The 18,665-nt window shown below is 38.7% G+C and overlaps 1 protein-coding gene across 1 annotated transcript in view; it reads left to right on the forward strand.

Moving 5' to 3' along the window:
* The window catches only part of NUP205 (nucleoporin 205), a gene marked incomplete at both ends in the record, with an annotated part of 77,501 nt that overhangs the window by 13,883 nt on the left and 44,953 nt on the right, over positions 1 to 18,665 (forward strand). Inside the window, 10 exons of the mRNA XM_080701798.1 lie at positions 1,435 to 1,610; positions 3,725 to 3,841; positions 4,010 to 4,147; positions 8,253 to 8,403; positions 9,835 to 10,040; positions 11,490 to 11,672; positions 12,926 to 12,976; positions 13,776 to 13,985; positions 17,076 to 17,175; positions 17,589 to 17,726. Coding sequence (XP_080557924.1) covers positions 1,435 to 1,610; positions 3,725 to 3,841; positions 4,010 to 4,147; positions 8,253 to 8,403; positions 9,835 to 10,040; positions 11,490 to 11,672; positions 12,926 to 12,976; positions 13,776 to 13,985; positions 17,076 to 17,175; positions 17,589 to 17,726 — 1,470 coding nt within the window. The remainder of the gene's footprint in view (positions 1 to 1,434; positions 1,611 to 3,724; positions 3,842 to 4,009; positions 4,148 to 8,252; positions 8,404 to 9,834; positions 10,041 to 11,489; positions 11,673 to 12,925; positions 12,977 to 13,775; positions 13,986 to 17,075; positions 17,176 to 17,588; positions 17,727 to 18,665) is intronic.

Genomic DNA, 18,665 nt, shown 5'->3' on the forward strand with positions numbered 1-18,665 from the left:
CACAGGATGATATCTAGAGTTAAACTGGATGAAATTATAAAGCAGTAGGAACCACAGACCTCTTTTTCTCTTGTTTCCCAAAATAAATTATATGAATTGTTTGTTTCTTGGATGTATTGACAAAGTTCATTGTCTTTAGAGTAACTGTTTTAAGACTTTAAGACTTGGAGGTAGAATGCCTCTGGGTTCAATCTCCAGTACCAAAAAAAAAAAAAAAAAAAAAAATGGAGGGTGACCTATAACACTGGGATGCAGTGTGTACATTGTACAAAACTATGGGATAAAAGATGTAGTTCCTTATAAAGGGCAAAGGAAAGAAAAAAATGTATGGAGACTCTGCATCAGTTAACTGCAATATGTCAGCCTTATTTGAATCAAACAACTACACAAAAGACTAAAATCAGAAAACAACCAAACCTTTCATGGCATTGATAAGACTACTGCAAATTTTACCATTGTCTACAGATTTGACATTGAGGAATGAATATTAAGATATGATAGCGGCGTTATGTTAGTATGTAGTTTTTTTCCCCTTCGGCATCATTTTGAGTTGTATATTTAAATATTTGCAAGTAAAATATTAAATTTATAAGCGGGCTTGGTGGTTTATGCCTGTAATCCCAGTACTTGAGGATTGAAACAGGAAGACTGCAGATCTGAGGACAGCCTTGGCAATGTAGTGAGACTCAGGAACCTAGCAAGATTCTGTTTCAAAAGCAAAAAAAAAAAAAAAAAAAGGGCTGGGATTATAGCTAGGAGGTAGAATGCCCCTGGGTTTAGTCCCTAGTAACTCATACACACACACACACACGCACGCACGCACACTTTTCTGGAATTTGCTTCCATGTAGTATGGGTAGAGAGAACAAGGTATACATGAAATTAATTGGTATTGAAATGAGGTGATGGGCTTGAAAAGGGTCATTATTATTTCTTTATAGATATCTGAATATTTCAAATAAGAAGTTGTTAAAATGTTACAAGTAGGCCAGATTGTCTTTTTAAGGTTAAGTTTTTAGTTTCAGTTATTTAATTACCAAATTAGAATTATTTAACTAGTCATGTTCCAATTTTGGTCTTCATTCACAAGCTTAAAGACTTTCCAAATTACCCACATGATTTCATTGGGATTAAAGCCATAGTATCATTTTACTATGGTAATGTTTGGATAATAAAATGTGTGGCTAATGCTACATCAATGCCATATTACACATTTCTAAATTAATTCTTATCATTAATGATATTTTGAAGAGCATGTGCTTTTTGAATTTACTTTTTCAGTATTTCTTTGGCGTTCATGAGTCAGTTATAGTCTCATTTTGTGCATAGCAGGATGGAAGATTGAGGAAACCCCTGAAATCTGAGCCATCAGCAGAGCATTGTGATACGTTATAACCAGAGTTATTAATTTTTCTTCCATGTTCTTTGCTTCTAGCCCTGGCTGAGTTCACAGAAGCAGATGAAGCGATGGCAGAGCTTGCAATTGCTGACAGCGTTTTTCTGTTCCTTACTGAGTCCGTAGTGGCGTCAGAGAACTTCTATCAGGAAGAGTTCTACATTCGCAGAACTCATAATCTCATTACAGACTTCTTGGCACTTATGCCAATGAAAGTAAGTGTAACAATGTACGCTGAGTAAAATGTAGCGAAATAATTTTATAAAACAATTTAGAGCTGACTGATTAACTTGCTTTATGTTTTGGAAGCTAATAAAGTCTTTTAGCATACATCAGAATTTGGCAGTAGTGTGTTACCACTATAGTTTGTGACTCATGAAAATGAAATAATGTAAGCCCCATTAACCAAAAATCAGTCATTAGGAAGAAATATGTGATATTGAAATTGATGATAATGAGGAAGTAATAAATAAATGAAAACGCTGTGTGGGTAGAAAATTATTAACTCCATGCTACCCTGGAGATCAGCGCTGAGGTTGCTTTATTTGTTTTATTTTATTTACTTATTTTTTGTGGTACTGGGGATTGAACCCAAAGGCATTCTACCTCCGAACTACACCCCCAGCCCTATTTATTTTAGTTTAGTTTAGTTTAGAAAAGGGTCTCACTAAGTTGCGGAGGTCCTCACTAAGTAGCTGAGGCTGGCTTCAAACCTGTGATCCTCCTGTTTCAGCTTCCCAGGTACTGAGATTACAAGTGTGCGCCACCACACCCGGCTGAAGTTGCCTTATTTAATACCTTTGGCCCCTGTGTCCATGAGGTTTACATCAGCAAATCCAAACAATCAAAGATTGATGATATTTGGGGGAGAATCTCATATGTACTGAACATGTGCAGGCCTGTTCCCTTGTCAGTATCCCTAAATACTATAGTATAACAACAACTTATGTAGCATTTACATTGTATTAGATATAAGTAATATAGAAACAACTTGAAATATAAGGGAAGAAAGGAAGATATGTCTAGGTTATTTGCAAATGTTCTTTTATTTTACATAAGGGACTTCATTCAGTATTTATGAATCTCGGCATCTAAGTATTGGAACCAATGTTCCATGGATACAAAGGGACAATTGTGTCTTTATATAAGAGGATTGAATAAGTGGATTGCAGGTTTGTAGCCAACCTCAGCTATTCAGTGAAGCCCTCTGCAACTTAGTGAGACCCTGTTTCAAAAATGAAGAATAAAAAAATAGGGCTGGGGTTGTAGAATGCCCCTGAGTTCAATCTGCAGCCCTTCCCCCCCAAAAAAATAAAGAATACAAATAAAAATAAATGCTGGTGAGGATATGGGAAAATAGGAATTCTTTTCCACTGTTAGTGGGATTGTAAATTAGTACAGTACTATGGAGAGCAGTATGAAGGTTCCTCAGAAGACTAGAAATGGAATCATTATATGGCTTAGCCATACCACTCCTTGGTATCTTTCCAAAATTGTTAAAATGAGAATACTGTAGTGATGAATACATGAAGGTGTCACTTCCAACCTCACAAGTATGGGGAGGGAGGAAAAGAGAGCTGAGTAGATATAGAGGGAAGAAATCTCCCAAGTGATATATGTAAGTGGTTTATATCACCCTGGATCTAACTATGATGTGTAATTACAATGTACCAGTAAAAGTGTAAGAAAAAAAGAGCATGGTGCAGAGGCTCTTCTTTTTTCTTTTTTTAAACAAGTAATTCCAGTACTGAGATGCTGAGACAGGAGGATTGCAGGCTTGTGGCCAGCCTCAGCAACCTCGTGAAGCCCTCTTCAACTTAGTGAGACCCTGTTTCAAAATAAAAAACAAAATAGGGCTGGGGATGTAGGTCAGAGATAGAATGCCTCTTAGCTCAATCACTAGTAATACACACAAAATAAGATAGTGATTCTCAGTCAAGGCTGTAAAGATCTTCACAGTACAGCAGGAAATGAGTAGGTCTAGTGTTGCTTGTTACAATTATGGTGGCGGTGTTACTGGTGGTTAGTAGTAGTTCTACAGATGTTAAATTTCTTGCAGTGTTCAGGGTGATCTAACAAATCAGTGAAGAATTGTCATGGCCAAAATGTCAGTAATGTCGCCATACAGAAACACTGTGGTTAAATTCAATTTCTATATAGTGGAAAATCCTTTCAAGTTTTAAGATATTAAAACTAGCATATTTCTTCATGTTGCTGTAGTGGAATAGGTATTTACAAAATGTTTTTCTTGTATGTAACCACTTTAAGACCACGAATAAGCCATAAATAAGGAATATACATATTAATCTATGTCTAATAAATTTTATAGGTGAAACAACTGAGGAATCGGGCAGATGAAGATGCTCGAATAATCCACATGAGTATGCAGATGGGTAACGAACCCCCCATCTCACTGAGGAGGGATCTGGAGCACCTGATGCTCTTGGTAAGCCATTGGGCTTGGTAGCTTGTCATCTCTTCCATTATTTTTTCCTAGGTTGAGAAAATTCAGCTCTGATACTTTAATAACTGAATTCAGTACTAATGTACTTTTGATTTAAAGTAATCTTTGAGTTATAAGCATTTCCCTACAGTTTTTGCTTACTATTTGCAGATTGGTGAACTATATAAAACAAACTCTTTTCATTTGGAGCTCGCCCTGGAATATTGGTGTCCCTCAGAGCCGCTGCAGACTCCCACTATGATGGGATCCTATCTGGGGGTGGCTCATCAGCGACCCCCTCAGCGCCAGGTGAGTCTTTAGGCTTTCTACTTTTATACTCCGGTGCAGTATAGGGAGTTTTGAAAACATGCAGGGTAGGCCGGGCCTGCTGTTGCACGCCTGGAATCCCAGTACTTGGGAGGCTGAGACAGAACAATCACAGGCTTGAACCAGCGTCAGGAGATAGTGAGACTCATCAACCTAGCGAGACCCTTTTTCCAAGTAAAAATTAAAAAATAGGGCACTACCTAGGTATAGCTAGGATGCAGAATAAAACTGGTTTTAATCCATACTACCACAGAAAAAAATGAGAGATGTTGCCTTCAGATTGCTTTTTTTTTTGGTGGTACTGAGGTTCCTAGAAGCCCTTCTACCTCTGGGCTACACTCCCAGACCTATTTTATATTTTTGAAACAGGGTCTCTTACGCCAGCGCGGCTGGCTTCGAACCTGCGCGATCCTCCTGTCTCTGCCTCCCAAGTGCGGGGATTACAAGCATGCATCACCACGCTTTTGACATATATGACCACCAGTATGACCATCAGTGTGATTTAGGAATTTACTTTTTTCCTTTTTATTTACTAAAATTTAAAACTATTAAATTTGCCGGGCGTGGTGGTGCAGGCTTGTAATCCCAGCGCTTGGGAGGCTGAGACAGGAGGATCGCGCAGGTTCGAAGCCAGCCTCAGCTACTTAGTGAGGCTCTAAGCAATTAGTGAGACCCTGTTTCCAAATAAAATATAAAATGGGTCTGGGAGTATAGCCCAGGGGTAGAAAGCCTCTGGGTTCCACCCCCAGTACCAAAAAAAAAAAACTATTAAATTTAAGTTATAATCATTTGGACTTTATGTGTTTATCTCTTTATTACATACTAGACATGTATCAGATCAGTAGAGATTCAGAAGGCTTCTTAGTCTCTTTATGAATCACTTCCTTGAGTTTTAGTATTTTAGTCTGTTCCTTTATAGATGTAACAATAACCAAGACAAATAGTTCTAATTATATACCGGGCATGGTGGCGCACGCTTGTATTCCCAGCATTTGGGAGGCTGAGACCAGAGGATCCTGGTTCGTGGACAGCTTCAGCTGCTTAGTGAGGCCCTCCACAACTTAGTGAGACCCTTAGTGAGAAAATAAAGAATAAAATACAGGCCATGGGTATAGCTTGGAAGTCGAATGCCCCTGGGTTTCATCCCCTGACCTGCAAAAAAAAAAAAAAAAAAAAATCAGATTGGTGAACAGGAAGTGTAAATATTGAAGAACAAGGCTTAGAAGTTTTAATTGATGACAACATGCTTATGAGGCTATTGAAAATGTAGGCAAGAGTCCATTTTCTGTCCTTAATTACCTAAAGTATGATATACAGAAATAAAATATAATGCCATTGCAAATGCCTTCAGTATTCATTTTTTGAGGATTTTTGTATTAGTTGTTTTCGTATTGTATATTTTTTATTTTTTCTGAAGTCTAGAGTCAAATGCCCCTTTTTATTTTACTGTTTCTTCCATGTATTGCACAGTTTTTCTCCATTAAAAAAAAATGTATCCAGCCAGGTGTGGTGATGCATGTATGTAAACCTGGTACTTGGGAGGCTGAGAAAGAAGATTGCAGATTCAAGCTAGTTTCAGCAACTTAGCAAGATCCTGTTTCAAAATAAAAAATAAAAAGGTCTAGGGACTTAGCTTGGAGGTCGAAGGCCCCTGGGTTCAATCCACAGTACTGCCCTCCAGCCCCCAAAAAGGTTACAGAGAATGATATATTCAAACCTAATAAGGATTATTTTTTCTATTATGAAAAATGTAAAGCCGGGCATGGTGGTGCACGATTGTAATCCCAGTACTTGGAGGCTGTGACAGGAGGTTTGCATGAGTTTGAAGCCAACCTTAGTTACTTAATGAGGCCCTCAGCAACTTAGTGAGACCCTGTTTTCAAATAAAATACAAAATAGGTCTGGGAGTATAGCCTGGAGGTAGAATGCCCCTTGGTTCCACCCCTAGTACCACAAAAGAAAGAAAAAAAAAAGTAAAAGTAGCCAGGATAGAATAAATATAATGAATATCCAACATTTTAATTCCTTTTGTTTTAAACTTATATTATTTTGGTATTGTGGTTTGAGCCCAGGGTTTTTTTTTTTTTTTGTTGTTGTTTGTTTGTTTGTTTTACTGTCAAGCTGTACTTTCTCCCCTTTTTAAATTTTGAAGCAGATTCTTGCTAAGTTAGTGAGGGTGGCCTCAAACCCGCCATCTTCTGGTCTTAGTCTGCCAAGCACTGGGATTATAGACATGCTCTGCTACACCTGACTTTAATTTCTCATCTTAAGTTAACATATTGCTATGTTTACTTAATCTACTACCTTATTTTTACTACTTTTATTTTGCTGGGTTAATTTAAAGTAAATTATAAGCCGGGCATGGCAGTGAACACATGTAATGCCAGTACTTGGGATAGTGAGTCAGGAGGATCACAGGTTTGAGGCTTGCATTAGCCAATTAGCTAGTCCCTTAGCAATTTAGTGAGACCTTCAAAATAAAAAATAAAATAGGGCTGGTGGTTCAGAGAGAATGGCCCTGGATTCAATTCCTGGTACCACAAAATAAATATATAAATATAAGCAACATGACATTTCACACCTCAATAGTTGAACTATATCTCTTAAAAATCAGGATTTTTTAGCCTGGCATTGTGGCACAGGCTTGTAATCTCAGTACTTGGGAGGCGGAGACAGGAGGATCTCAGATTTGTGGCTATCCTCAGCTACTTAGTGAAACCCTCCCCAACTTAGTTTCAAAATAAAGAATAAAAAGTAGGGCTGGAGATGTAGCTTGGAGGTGGAATGTCCCTGGGTTTAATTTCCAGCAAAACACACACACACACACGCACACGCACACACACACACACGCACACATGCAGTCTGTTTTTCTATGTCAAGTTGTAAAACCATTGTTACACCTAACACATACAACAGTAATTTCCAGGAAGCTGTAACATTTCCAGTTCTGCATTCCCACCCATGAGTATAATATTTTTAGTTATTGATAATAGGTTTAAATACAAATGAGAAAAAAACCCTAAGAAGTAGGTTTAAAACAGAACAGCAGTATAGGAACATGGTTTTGGTGGGAACTTAAAAACAGTATGTTTAGGTTATAATCAGTCATTTCAGGTTACCTAAGTCTTCATATGAATTCCACTGGGATTTAGGAACTGAGTTTTTAAGTGTACTTTTGAATTTGCTGGTTAATTTTGGAAGAATAAATTTCTTCAGCTGCTTTATATATTTTTAAAATGTGTGTAGTCTTACCCCTGTAGCTAATTAATAATAAGAATGAAGAAAATGACAAAATATGCCAACCTTATTTTTACTTCTTGTAATTAGTATATCTGAGTCTATCATCGTAAGACTGTTGTGTGTGTGTGTGTGTGTGTGTGTGTGTGTGTGTGTGTGTGTGTTACTGGGGATGAACCCAGGGGCATTCTACCTCTGAGCTACACCCTCAGCCCAGTTTTTTATTCTTTATTTTGAGACAGGGTCTCACTAAGTTATGGATTGCCTCACTAAGTAGCTGAGGCTGCCTGCGAACCACAGTCTTTGGGTCTCAGCCTCCCAAATGCTGGGATTACAAGCATGCCGGCTTTTATATGTGTCTTTTTTTTTTTTCTTTTTTGATGGTACTGGGGTGGAACCCAGAGGCTTTCTACCTCCGGGCTATACTCCCAGACCTATTTTATTCTTTTATTTGGAAACAGGGTCTCACTAAGTTGCTGAGAGCCTCACTAAGTAGCTGAGGCTGGCCTCGAACCTGTGCGATCCTCCTGTCTCAGCCTCCCAAGTGCGGGGATTACAAGCGTGCGCCACCACACCTGGCATTATATGTGTCATTTTAAGAGGTGAATGAAATTGAGTTGTTTGGGAAAATGTACTTTAATGATCACAAAAATATTCCATACTTGCGTAAATTGCTAATGATGAGCTGTACAATTGTTTTTAAATAAACAGAACACTGGTTACCTTTGTCTTTTGCAAGGGTTAAGTTGGAGCGTTCAGTTTTAGTTAAATGTATTCTTTATTCACTGGCCCACGTTGCCTGATTGTTAAGTTAGACTTGATCTAAATTATGTATTTTTCTCTGTTTCAGGTTGTCTTGTCCAAGTTTGTTAGGCAAATGGGGGACCTGTTGCCTCCAACCATTTATATTCCTTACTTGAAAATGCTGCAGGGATTGGCCAGTGGGCCTCAGTGTGCCCACTACTGTTTTAGCCTGCTCAAAGTCAATGGTAGTAGTCACGGTAAGGAAAATCTGGATGTATTTAAGTTTGTTGTTGGCCTCTTGAGTTCCGTGTCCTGCTGCTTAGTGGAGTAGTGGTTGCTTTGCCATATTCTACCAGAGGAGGCGCACTACGCATGTGGTGCCTCGACTGTGGTCTCACAGGTTGGGGGAGCTTGCCATTCTTCTCTATAAGATACAGTTTAGCATAACAAATCAGAACTGATATGTATACATTTTTCAAGAGCACATCTTAGCTGGGTGTGGTGGCGCACACTTATAATCCCAGCATTTGGGAGGCTGAGACAGGAGTATTGTGGCTCAGCTACTTAGTGAGGCCCTCTGAAACTCAGTGAGACCCGGTTTCAAAATAAAGAATAAAAAACAGGGCAGGGGGTATAGCTCGGAGGTCGAATGCCCTTGGGTTTCACCCTCAGACCTGCAAAAAAGAAAGAACAAAAAGGTACATCTTGTACACAAAATATATACTCTTGCCATATGAGCTTGCTTCGTTTATTATTATTATTATTATTATTATTATTATTATTATTATTATTTCTTTTGTGGTACTGGGGATTGAGCCATTCTACCTCTGAGCTAAACTCCCAGCCCAATTTTATTCCTTATTTGGGAACGGTCACACTAAGTTGCAGATAGCTTTGCTAACTTGTCGAGGCTATCTTTGAACCTGTGATCCTCCTGTCTCAGCCTTGCAAGTACTGGAATTATAAGCGTGCGCCACCATCCCTGGCTTGGTTTCTTTATCTTAATAAATACTAATTTTTAAAATTTTCTTTTAACTCTAGTTTCCTTACTTCATTTTCAGACTTAGGACTGGATAAACCAAGAACACTGTAAAAGGGAAAAGAAATTGAACATCGACTTTGTTTCATAGATTTTATTTTTATATGTGAAGAAACTAAGGTTTAGTAAAGTTAAGCAATTTACCCAAGGTCATTGGGGAGCCATGGCTGGCCCTGAGATCTGCCTGGCTGCACAGCTGGTGTTTTGACTCCTCTGCCATTGCCGCCTATTTGTATGCTGTGCTCTTGCCCCCGGTGCTTGGTGTGTAATGGAGTATTATAATTTAGGAATCTTGACTGTATTTACTGCTTTTTTGGCAATTCAAGCTCAACATTTATGAATTATTTAATGGGGGGGAAAGTTAGGCCAGTATAGCTAGACTCCGAGTTATGAACTAGGTAACTAAACTCTAAACTAGTTTATATTTACAGTGGTACCACACCATATGTTTCCCAAGATCCTACTTACAGAGGGATTTGAGTCCCTTTTCAACATACTACTTACCTAGGCAAGACGACCCACTCCTGTCTAGAAGAGATGCCTTTGTGCTAAGACAAAGGCAAACAAAGTGTATTGTTTTAGATTCCTTTTTCCATTTCCAGGAAGTGACTAGATATTTCTGAAAGAAAATTCTGCGATGTCTTTACAGTTGAAAATATTCAGGGTGCCGGTGGCAGTCCTGTTTCCTGGGAGCATTTCTTCCATTCCTTGATGCTGTACCATGAACACCTCCGGAAAGATCTCCCAAGTGCAGATAGCATCCAGTACCGACACCTCCCTTCACGTGGCATCACCCAGAAGGAGCAAGATGGGCTGATTGCGTTTCTGCAACTCACGTCTACCATCATTACATGGGTAGGCAACGTTTTCTTGTAATGCTCTAAGTTTGTGAATGATGAATTTTGCACGTATAGAGCATTCTGCCCTTAAGGTCTTTGTTTTCTTGGCCTGTAGGTAGCCTTGCTCATTGGCATAATCATAGTATGAAAATAATAGCCTGAAGCTGAAAAGTAGTTAGAGTGGCGAGTAAGAATTACATGTTGGGTGTGCATCTCGCTAGGTTTTCTAGCTTAGGTATGGAGATAATGTTTGCTTGTTAGGATGTGTGTATATATGTAAGTAATAGATTTAATTAGAAAAACAAGTTATTTATAGAATTAGTTTTTAATTTAACACCAAGCCATTTTACCTGTCACTACCAAATTAGTCTTTATGAAACTCATTCTTTTCATTACATAATTTCCCAACTTACAGTTCTTATTTATTTGTTTCTCAAAGTTAAGTTGATCAGTGTGACATTTTCTCTGAAGGACAGGAATAGTGTCTTACAGATTTTTGGTTTTTTAAAATCATGCTTGGAGCCGGGCGTGGTGGCGCACACTTGTAATTCCAGCATTTGGGAGGCTGAGACCGTAGGATTGCAGTTCACGGACAGCCTCGGCTACTTAGTGAGATCTTGCTTCAAAATAAAGAATAAAAAATAGGGCAGGGGGTGTATCTCAGAGGTCGAATACTCCTGGGTTCCATCTCCAGTACCGCCAAAAAAAAAAATCATGCTTAACATCTCTGAATTAAATGAAATGATGCCATATATTTCCATTTTTTCCTCAGAAAAAGATAAGGTACTTAGTCACTCATGTATCACATTCTAGCATAGTATATTGTACTGCAAAGGATTTAAAATGTCTAGGTAAGGTTTACGTGACACCATCCTGGCCGGCCAGTTGTCTCTGTGTGTAGGGCTATTTTTCATACTTGGATTGGCAAAAGTAGTCCTATGAAGGCCATTTCTCCTTCATTCTTTACATGGACCAAACCAGTAATCTGATTTGATCCACTGATGGTGTCCAAACATAATGAAAGGCTACCATAAAGGATAGGCTTATCTTTGTTTTAGTATACATTAAGCCTCAATATAAGTTCTAGCTATGTGGTGGTGCACGCTTGTAATATCAGTACTTGGGAGGCTGAGACAGGAGGATCCAGGTTCGTGGCTAGTCTCAGCTATTTAGCGAGGCCCTCCGCAACTTTGTGAGACCCTGTTTCAAAATAAAGAATAAAAAATCGGGCTGGGGATGTAGTTCAGAGGTAGAATGCCCCTGGGTTCAATCCCAGCACCCCCCCCCCAAAAAAAAAGGAAAGTTGAACTTGGTGGCTGCCCTTGTAATTCTAACTATTTATTAAAGAAGTGGGGGCAAGAGAATCGTTTGAGCCTAGGAATTGGAGATCAGCCTGGGCGATAAGGTTAGAGCCATTCTCAACAATAAAATAAAAATGGAAGTCTTTCTTATGCTTCCTTCTCAGAGTGAAAACGCTCGCTTGGCGCTGTGTGAGCACCCTCAGTGGACCCCTGTTGTGGTGATTCTGGGTCTCCTGCAGTGCAGCATTCCCCCTGTTCTCAAAGCCGAGCTACTGAAGACACTTGCGGCTTTTGGAAAGTCTCCTGAGATTGCTGCTTCCCTCTGGCAATCATTGGAATACACTCAGGTAGCATTTTGAATTTTCTTATTTGTATAATTTGCAAAGTGAGCTTGGTCATGCCATATAAGTGCATTTTGACAGTAAGTATTACCATGAACTTCACAATGAGAAAGTTACGGTTTGGAGGCCGAGCATAGCATTAGGAGCTAATAGGTCTGGGGTTTTTTCTTGGCTTATTTGACAATTTCACTGGGTAACCAGAGACTGGCTTTAAAAATAACTTCTTTAAGACCTTGTTTGTTAATATCTATAAGATATTACTAGGTGGATGGAATTCTTCAACTTTGTATTCAAGAGCAGGCTGATAGAAGCTTTCAGAAGTTATCTGTCCTACCAAGCATGGTGGCACATGCCTGTAATCCCATACTTGGGAGGCTAAGACAGGAAGATTGCAGGTTCACGGCAACTTAGTGAGACCTGGGCAACTTAGTGAGACCCTGTTTCAATAAAATAAAATAAAATAAAATAGGGCTAGCTATGTACCTCAGAGGTAGAATGCCCCTGGGTTTAATCCCCAGGACCACAAAAATAAAAAAAAAAAAAAAAGAAGTTCTCTCTACTCATTAAATGTAGGAAGTGTCTTTTTTCCTGTGCCCATCCTGCCCTCTATCAGAAGGTTCTATTGGAATTTTTCTATGAAGTATAGTTATTCTGTATTTTATAAAGTGAGAAAAAATACGCTTTATAGAAATATCCCTAAGGAAATGGTTAGGTAGAACATGTGTTTGTTTTATAAACAACACAACATAAACATAACACAAAAATCTGTGATTTTAACTCATTCAGAGAAGTAACAACTTAGGCTCGGGGCAAAGTCAAGACGGAATATTTTAGCTCACTGTTTCTGCCGTTTTGTGAAATGTACTTAGTTTACTTCCTGTTTTGGGGGTGGAGAACATACTTTGTTCAGACCATTCGCTCTGTAAGTTTACTTCCTGATTTGAGCATTGGTAAGATTTCATCCTATAAGCCCTTTTTTTTTAGGATTCATTTCCAGAATATCTGAGGAAATTTGCTGAGAAAAAATTTCACGTGCTTTTAGAAATTACCAGTTTCCTCTATCATACAAAACTGAAAGTTCTATTTGTGTTAGATTTACTAATGAAAGGCCATCAGGGACTGCTTGATTGTTATTTCTGCCTGACACTGTGAGATGTGTGGGTATGGCAGGTGAGGGTGTGACTGTTACATTGTATAGCCACTATTTTTTACTGATGAAGGAGGGAGTGTTCCTGACATCTACTTCTTACTCTTTTAAGATCCTGCAGACTGTCAGGGTTCCAAGCCAGAGGCAAGCTATTGGTATCGAGGTAACGTTTTCCTTTTATTTTTAACTTAATTTTTTTTCCTTTGTGGTACTGGGGAGGGAACCCAGGGGCATTCTATTTCCGAGCTACTCCCCCAGCCCAATTTTTTATTCGGTATTTTGAAACAGGGTCTCACGAGTTGCAAATGGCCTCACTAAGTAGCTGAGGCTGTCCACAAACTGTGATCCTCCTGTGTCAGCCTCCCAGATGCTAGGATTACAAGCTTGCGCCACTAGGCCCGGCTACGTTTTCCTCTTTGTTTAAATGCTGTTTATTCTTTATACATGTCATTATAAAAAGACTCTAAGTTATTCTTAATCTGTTAAGTTTCTGTAGTTTTCAAATTGAATGTTTTTGCATTTGATGGGTTTTCTGATCAGTGTTGAAATAGAAATAAAAATGGAGTGAACCAAAATAATTAATATTTTCCGGGACTAGGATGTCGTACGGCAGCCACTCAAAATGAACGTTCTTTGTTTGACCTTGGTTTAGTTAGTGTACTTGAGTACTTGAAGTGAGAATTCTTTGAGTTTTTATTTTCCCTCTTTTTAAAGAAACATGTAATATTTTTATTTTTAATTGACGTTTGGGCCTGTATGTGGGAATTTGAAATTCTTTTATTTGACTCCTCTAGATTCATAGACTACTTCTGTGTTGTTTCCTCTCAATGAAAAAATGGTGATACCTTTTGCTGTGTTTTCATGTGGTATACTGCCACAAATGAGCTAATGTCTGCAAAATGCTCAAGACTTCATAGCTGATAGCTTTATATAACTAATTTTTTTTTCTTTTTTCTTTGAAGGTTGAACTAAATGAAATAGAGTCGCGGTGTGAAGAATACCCATTGACTCGGGCCTTCTGCCAGCTTATTAGTACCCTGGTGGAGAGCTCATTTCCTTCTAATCTGGGTGCTGGTCTGAGGCCACCTGGATTTGATCCTTATTTGCAGTTTCTTAGAGATTCTGTGTTTCTCCGATTCCGAACAAGAGCTTACCGGAGAGCAGCTGAAAAGGTTATGTTCAGAGGAAATGCTTTACGCCCTTGGTCATTTACTGCCGCTTTTTTTCTTTTAAAATTTTTTTTTTTTTTTTTTTTTTTTTTTTGGTGGTACTGGGGTTCCTGGAAGCCCTTCTACCTCCGGGCTACACTCCCAGACCTATTTTATAGGTTTTATTTGGAAACAGGGTCTCCTAAGCCAGCGCGCGGCTGGCTTCGAACCTGCGCGATCCTCCTGTCTCCGCCTCCCAAGCGCGGGGATTACAAGCGTGCGCCACCACGCTTGGCTTCTTTTTAAATTTTATTCGAGGTGAAAGGGGCTAGAAATTCACTTCAGCTTTTCAAAAGCTCATAGAATTCATGGTTTTAATTCTGAAATGTCTCTGGTTTGATTAATTTATGCGCATTAAAAATACATTTGCACATTAAAATCAAAGCAGTGACATTTTGGTGATCAGTAATGTAAGTGATAAGCATTCACATTCAGTCAGATGCTTAATGGGACAAGTTTTTACTAAAATTGAACCAGAAATGTTAACGCCTTTGTTGGAAACACATGACCGCCCTTCTGGGGATGATTTAGGTTAGGGATTGAAATAAGTTTTCCCTTGCTCACCTTTTCTATTAGTAGCTCTTGTGGGTTGCAGGGTCTTGGCCTGGTGGTAAGGAGTGTTGTGATCCGCTCGGCATGCCTGAGCGATGAAGGTCGAGGGAGCGCCGGCATTTGCTTACGCACCTATTGGCTCCACTTGCAATATGCCGCAGGCCTTATCATAAAGATGCCACAGCCCTTCCCTTATCATAAATGTCCTCTCATGTTATTCTGGTGTTACCTTGAGGCAGGTGCTATTAATATTCCCATTTTACAGATGGAGGCTTAGCAAGGTTAAGGAACTTGCCTAAGGTCCAGGACCAAGATTTGAACCTAGGACTCTGATTCCAGCTCCAAGCTCATAACCACTAAGCTATGTAAGAGATCCTTCTGGGTTCTGACGTAATTCCCTTTAGTCCATAATACTGTTGATGACCTCACAGAATTCCCGAGGTTGTATCTCTTAGCAACTTTTTTTATTTCTATACTTGTTTTTGAACTTGTTGGGATTTTTTTTTTTTTTTTTTTTTTTTGGTGGTTGTATTAATGATTTTAACTTTAGCTTAGTTTCGGCTAATTTGGGGTAATTTCTGAAGAAATTCTTATCACCCATAATTCTGCTGCCAAAAGGATAACTATATGTCATCCTTTCCTATGCATATATACTTAGCATTTGAAGTAATTAGTTCTATTACTTCATATTTGTTTTTTGCCACTTAGCATCATGAAGAATTTTTTTATCTCATAATGTTTCTTTGAAAATAGTCTTTTTAAAGTCACAGTAAAGATGCATTATTGTATCTCACATAGTTTGCTTATTCACTGGCCTAGAAAGTGGACATAGTTTGTTTCTAATATTTAGTCACAACCAAAGTTTATTTTTTGTCAGTTGCTTTATAACTTTAGTTTCCCTGTGGTAAAAATAAACACTGAGTCCATTTTATTTAAGCTCTAGAACTCTCTTGTTAACATAAATCTGATCGAATGAAGACAGTAGCAGCAGCCATGCCTCATTAATAAAAAGAATTTCAGAGGAAGAATGGATGCTGATCATAGCGAGCTCTTTGATAAAATGTTCCAGCAGTTTCTTTGCACTTGTTTTAAATGTTTTACCTGCCTTTTCTCAAAATGGCCAGTGTGACCTGAGTGTTCAGTGCTCTCTCAGCTCCTTCTTCCCCAAACGTTCTCCGCACCTGTGTAGCTCCACGGCAAGTGCTGCCCTGGCCCTGGCTGGCGTTGACCTCCACCCCACGCGTTTCCCTCCCCCAAATTTTAGAATTTATTTTACTTGGAAGTCTTCTTAAGCTTAACTTATGTAATGATATTTTGGATAGTAGATTCTCACAAAAACTGCTTTGGATTGAGAGAAATAATAGGGAATATATATTTATCAAACCTAGAATCCATTATTATCTGATGGTATGCTTAAAATATTTATGAAAATGTTAGAAATACAAAAAAATAAGTAATATAATAATAATAATGACCATCCTGTAGTTTCATTAAAAAATCAGCCCTGATAAAATTCTGTGTAGTGGAAATAATGATTTTAAGAGAATAATTTTAAAAACAATTTCTGTGTACAGTGACCAAACCGTCTTACTAAAATTCTATGCAATCGATTTTTTTTTTTTTTTGGGTGGTACTGGGGTTCCTGGAAACCCTTCTACTTCCGGGCTACACTCCCAGACCTATTTTTATATATTTTTTAAAATTTGGAAACAGGGTCTCTTAAGCCAGCGAGGCTGGCTTTGAACCTGTGCGATCCTTCTATCTCGGCCTCCCAAGCGCGGGGATTACAAGTGTGCGCCACCACGCCCAGCTATGCAATCGATTTTAAAATGTCTTAATTTTACTGATTATATAGCTATACATATTTATCATTTGACATAGGTATTTTTCCTTATTGGGGTATAGCTGTTAAATTCATTTTTAACAAGGAGGTGATAATGTATTATTTGGGAAAAGACTCCTTTTTTACCTTCTTTGACTGTAGGCGTGGGATGAAACCCTAGTCTGTGAACTATTAGGCCTGCCTGGACTTGACTTCTAGGGTGTTTGCTGTGAAGCTGTGTGGTCCAGGGGGTTCAGTCACTGCTCCAAGCTTCATTTATGAAATAACAATCAGTAGATGAGACAGTTTCTCAGAACCTTTTCAGATTCTTAGAAAAAATGAAATGTTTGGCCCATAGAGAAATCTGATGTTTAATTTTAAAATGAACGTGACTAGGTACTAAATGCTTTAGATTTGCTCATCAGCTGAACCCTCTTCTATGGAAAGACTACTTAAGTAAGGCTTTAGGACATGTTTTACCTGGGAAATGAACCAACCCATTATCTTTCACAAAATAAAGCAGTGCAAATTAGGACTTCTGTATTGCTTAACATTCCATTAACAAAGTAGAGAAGGGACTTTACTTGTTTTCCAGAGGAAAAAATGATAAGCATGTAAACCTGGCATGGCTCCTGCCTTGGTCTACTTTATTGTTACTAAAATATTTGTCTTTTCTATAGTGGGAAGTTGCTGAGGTTGTTCTGGAGGTGTTTTACAAACTTCTCAGAGATTATGAGCCTCAGCTTGACGATTTTGTAGACCAGTTTGTGGAGTTACAAGGTAATTTAATTCTGTTAAACAAGATGTCAGCTGTTTATAAACCTATTTATGATGTGTTATGTATATTATTTGTAAGTTTAAATTTTTAAGTTAAATTAGAATTTGTTCTTTTATGTCATTACTATAACCCTTTTAATTGTTTTGTTCAAGAAAAAACAAAGTAAAATTTGGCAGAATAGGTCAAGAGCGTTGAGTTATAGTGAGTTAACTTTTCATAGGTGTCTGACTGTTGGCAAATCAGCACTTCCCTGATGAGAACTACTATATACAGTTTGTGTCACTGTCTCCAAACTGAAACTTGCCTTCATCTGTTTAGATTCCATTTAACTCGGAAATCTCATGCATTTCCTAGAAATCAAGGGTGTGACAAAATTACTAATTCACCGTCTTTTGGGCTGTGTTTTTCTATGTAGGAGAAGAAATTATAGCCTACAAGCCACCTGGCTTTAGTCTGATGTATCATCTTCTGAATGAGTCACCAATGTTGGAGCTCGCTCTTAGTTTACTGGAAGAAGGAGTTAAGCAGCTCGATACCTATGCCCCCTTTCCTGGTATGTGCCTGAACGTCTTTATGTTTTCAACACAGTTTCACCTTTTGTAAACGGAAGCGTGTGAAATAGATGGCCTTTGAGGTTCTTTTTCACTGTGAAATTCTTTCTCTGTATCTATGGTGTTGTTTTCATTGAGTGTTAAATGAGAATGTTTTTCCCCCACTACTTAGGATTGAACTGAGGGAGCTGCACTCCCTGTCCCTTTTTTCTTTGAGACAGGTGCTCAAAAGTTAAGTTGTTGAGGCTGGCCTCAAATTTGCAATGCTCCTGTCTCAGCCCCCTGAGAAGTTGGGATGACAGGTGTGTGCCCCCCCTCCCTGGCTTAAATGAGAGTGCATTTTAAGTGAAAACAGACTGAAATATAGACCATCACTGTAAAGGAGTCCTGTTGCAGGGTCTTTAAGGCAATTAAAATTATCTTTCACATCTTTAATATGCTTAATTTTAAATCAGAATTCCCTTTTATTTTCCCCATAAGACTTACAAAGCCACTTATTACAGTGCCTGGTACAGCGCTCGATTTTATTGAATATTACTATTAACATTATTTATAGAATGTTCACTATGCATTTGGCTTTTGTTTTTTTTTGTGTGTGTGTGTGTGTGGTACTGGGGATGGAATCTGGGGCATTCTACCTCCTAGCTACATACCCAGCCCTATTTTTTAATCTTTGTTTTGAAACAGCATCTCACTGAGTCCCTGGCCTCAAAAGGGCTTCACTAAGTAGCTGAGGCTGTCTGCGAACCGTGATCCTCCTGTGTCAGCCTCCCGAATGCTGGGATTACAAGTGTGCGCCACCACGCCGGCTGCATTTGGCTCCTTTTACAGCATGCTTTGTGTACTAACCCATTTCATCTGTACAGAAGCCTTTCGTGGTGGACCTTACTTACTCCTGTTTAACAAATAAGGAGACTGATGCACCAAAAGGTTATGCTGAC

The sequence above is a fragment of the Muscardinus avellanarius genome (genome assembly GCF_963383645.1).
Source record: "Muscardinus avellanarius genome assembly, chromosome: 9".
In the NCBI taxonomy this organism is placed as follows: Eukaryota; Metazoa; Chordata; class Mammalia; order Rodentia; family Gliridae; genus Muscardinus; species Muscardinus avellanarius.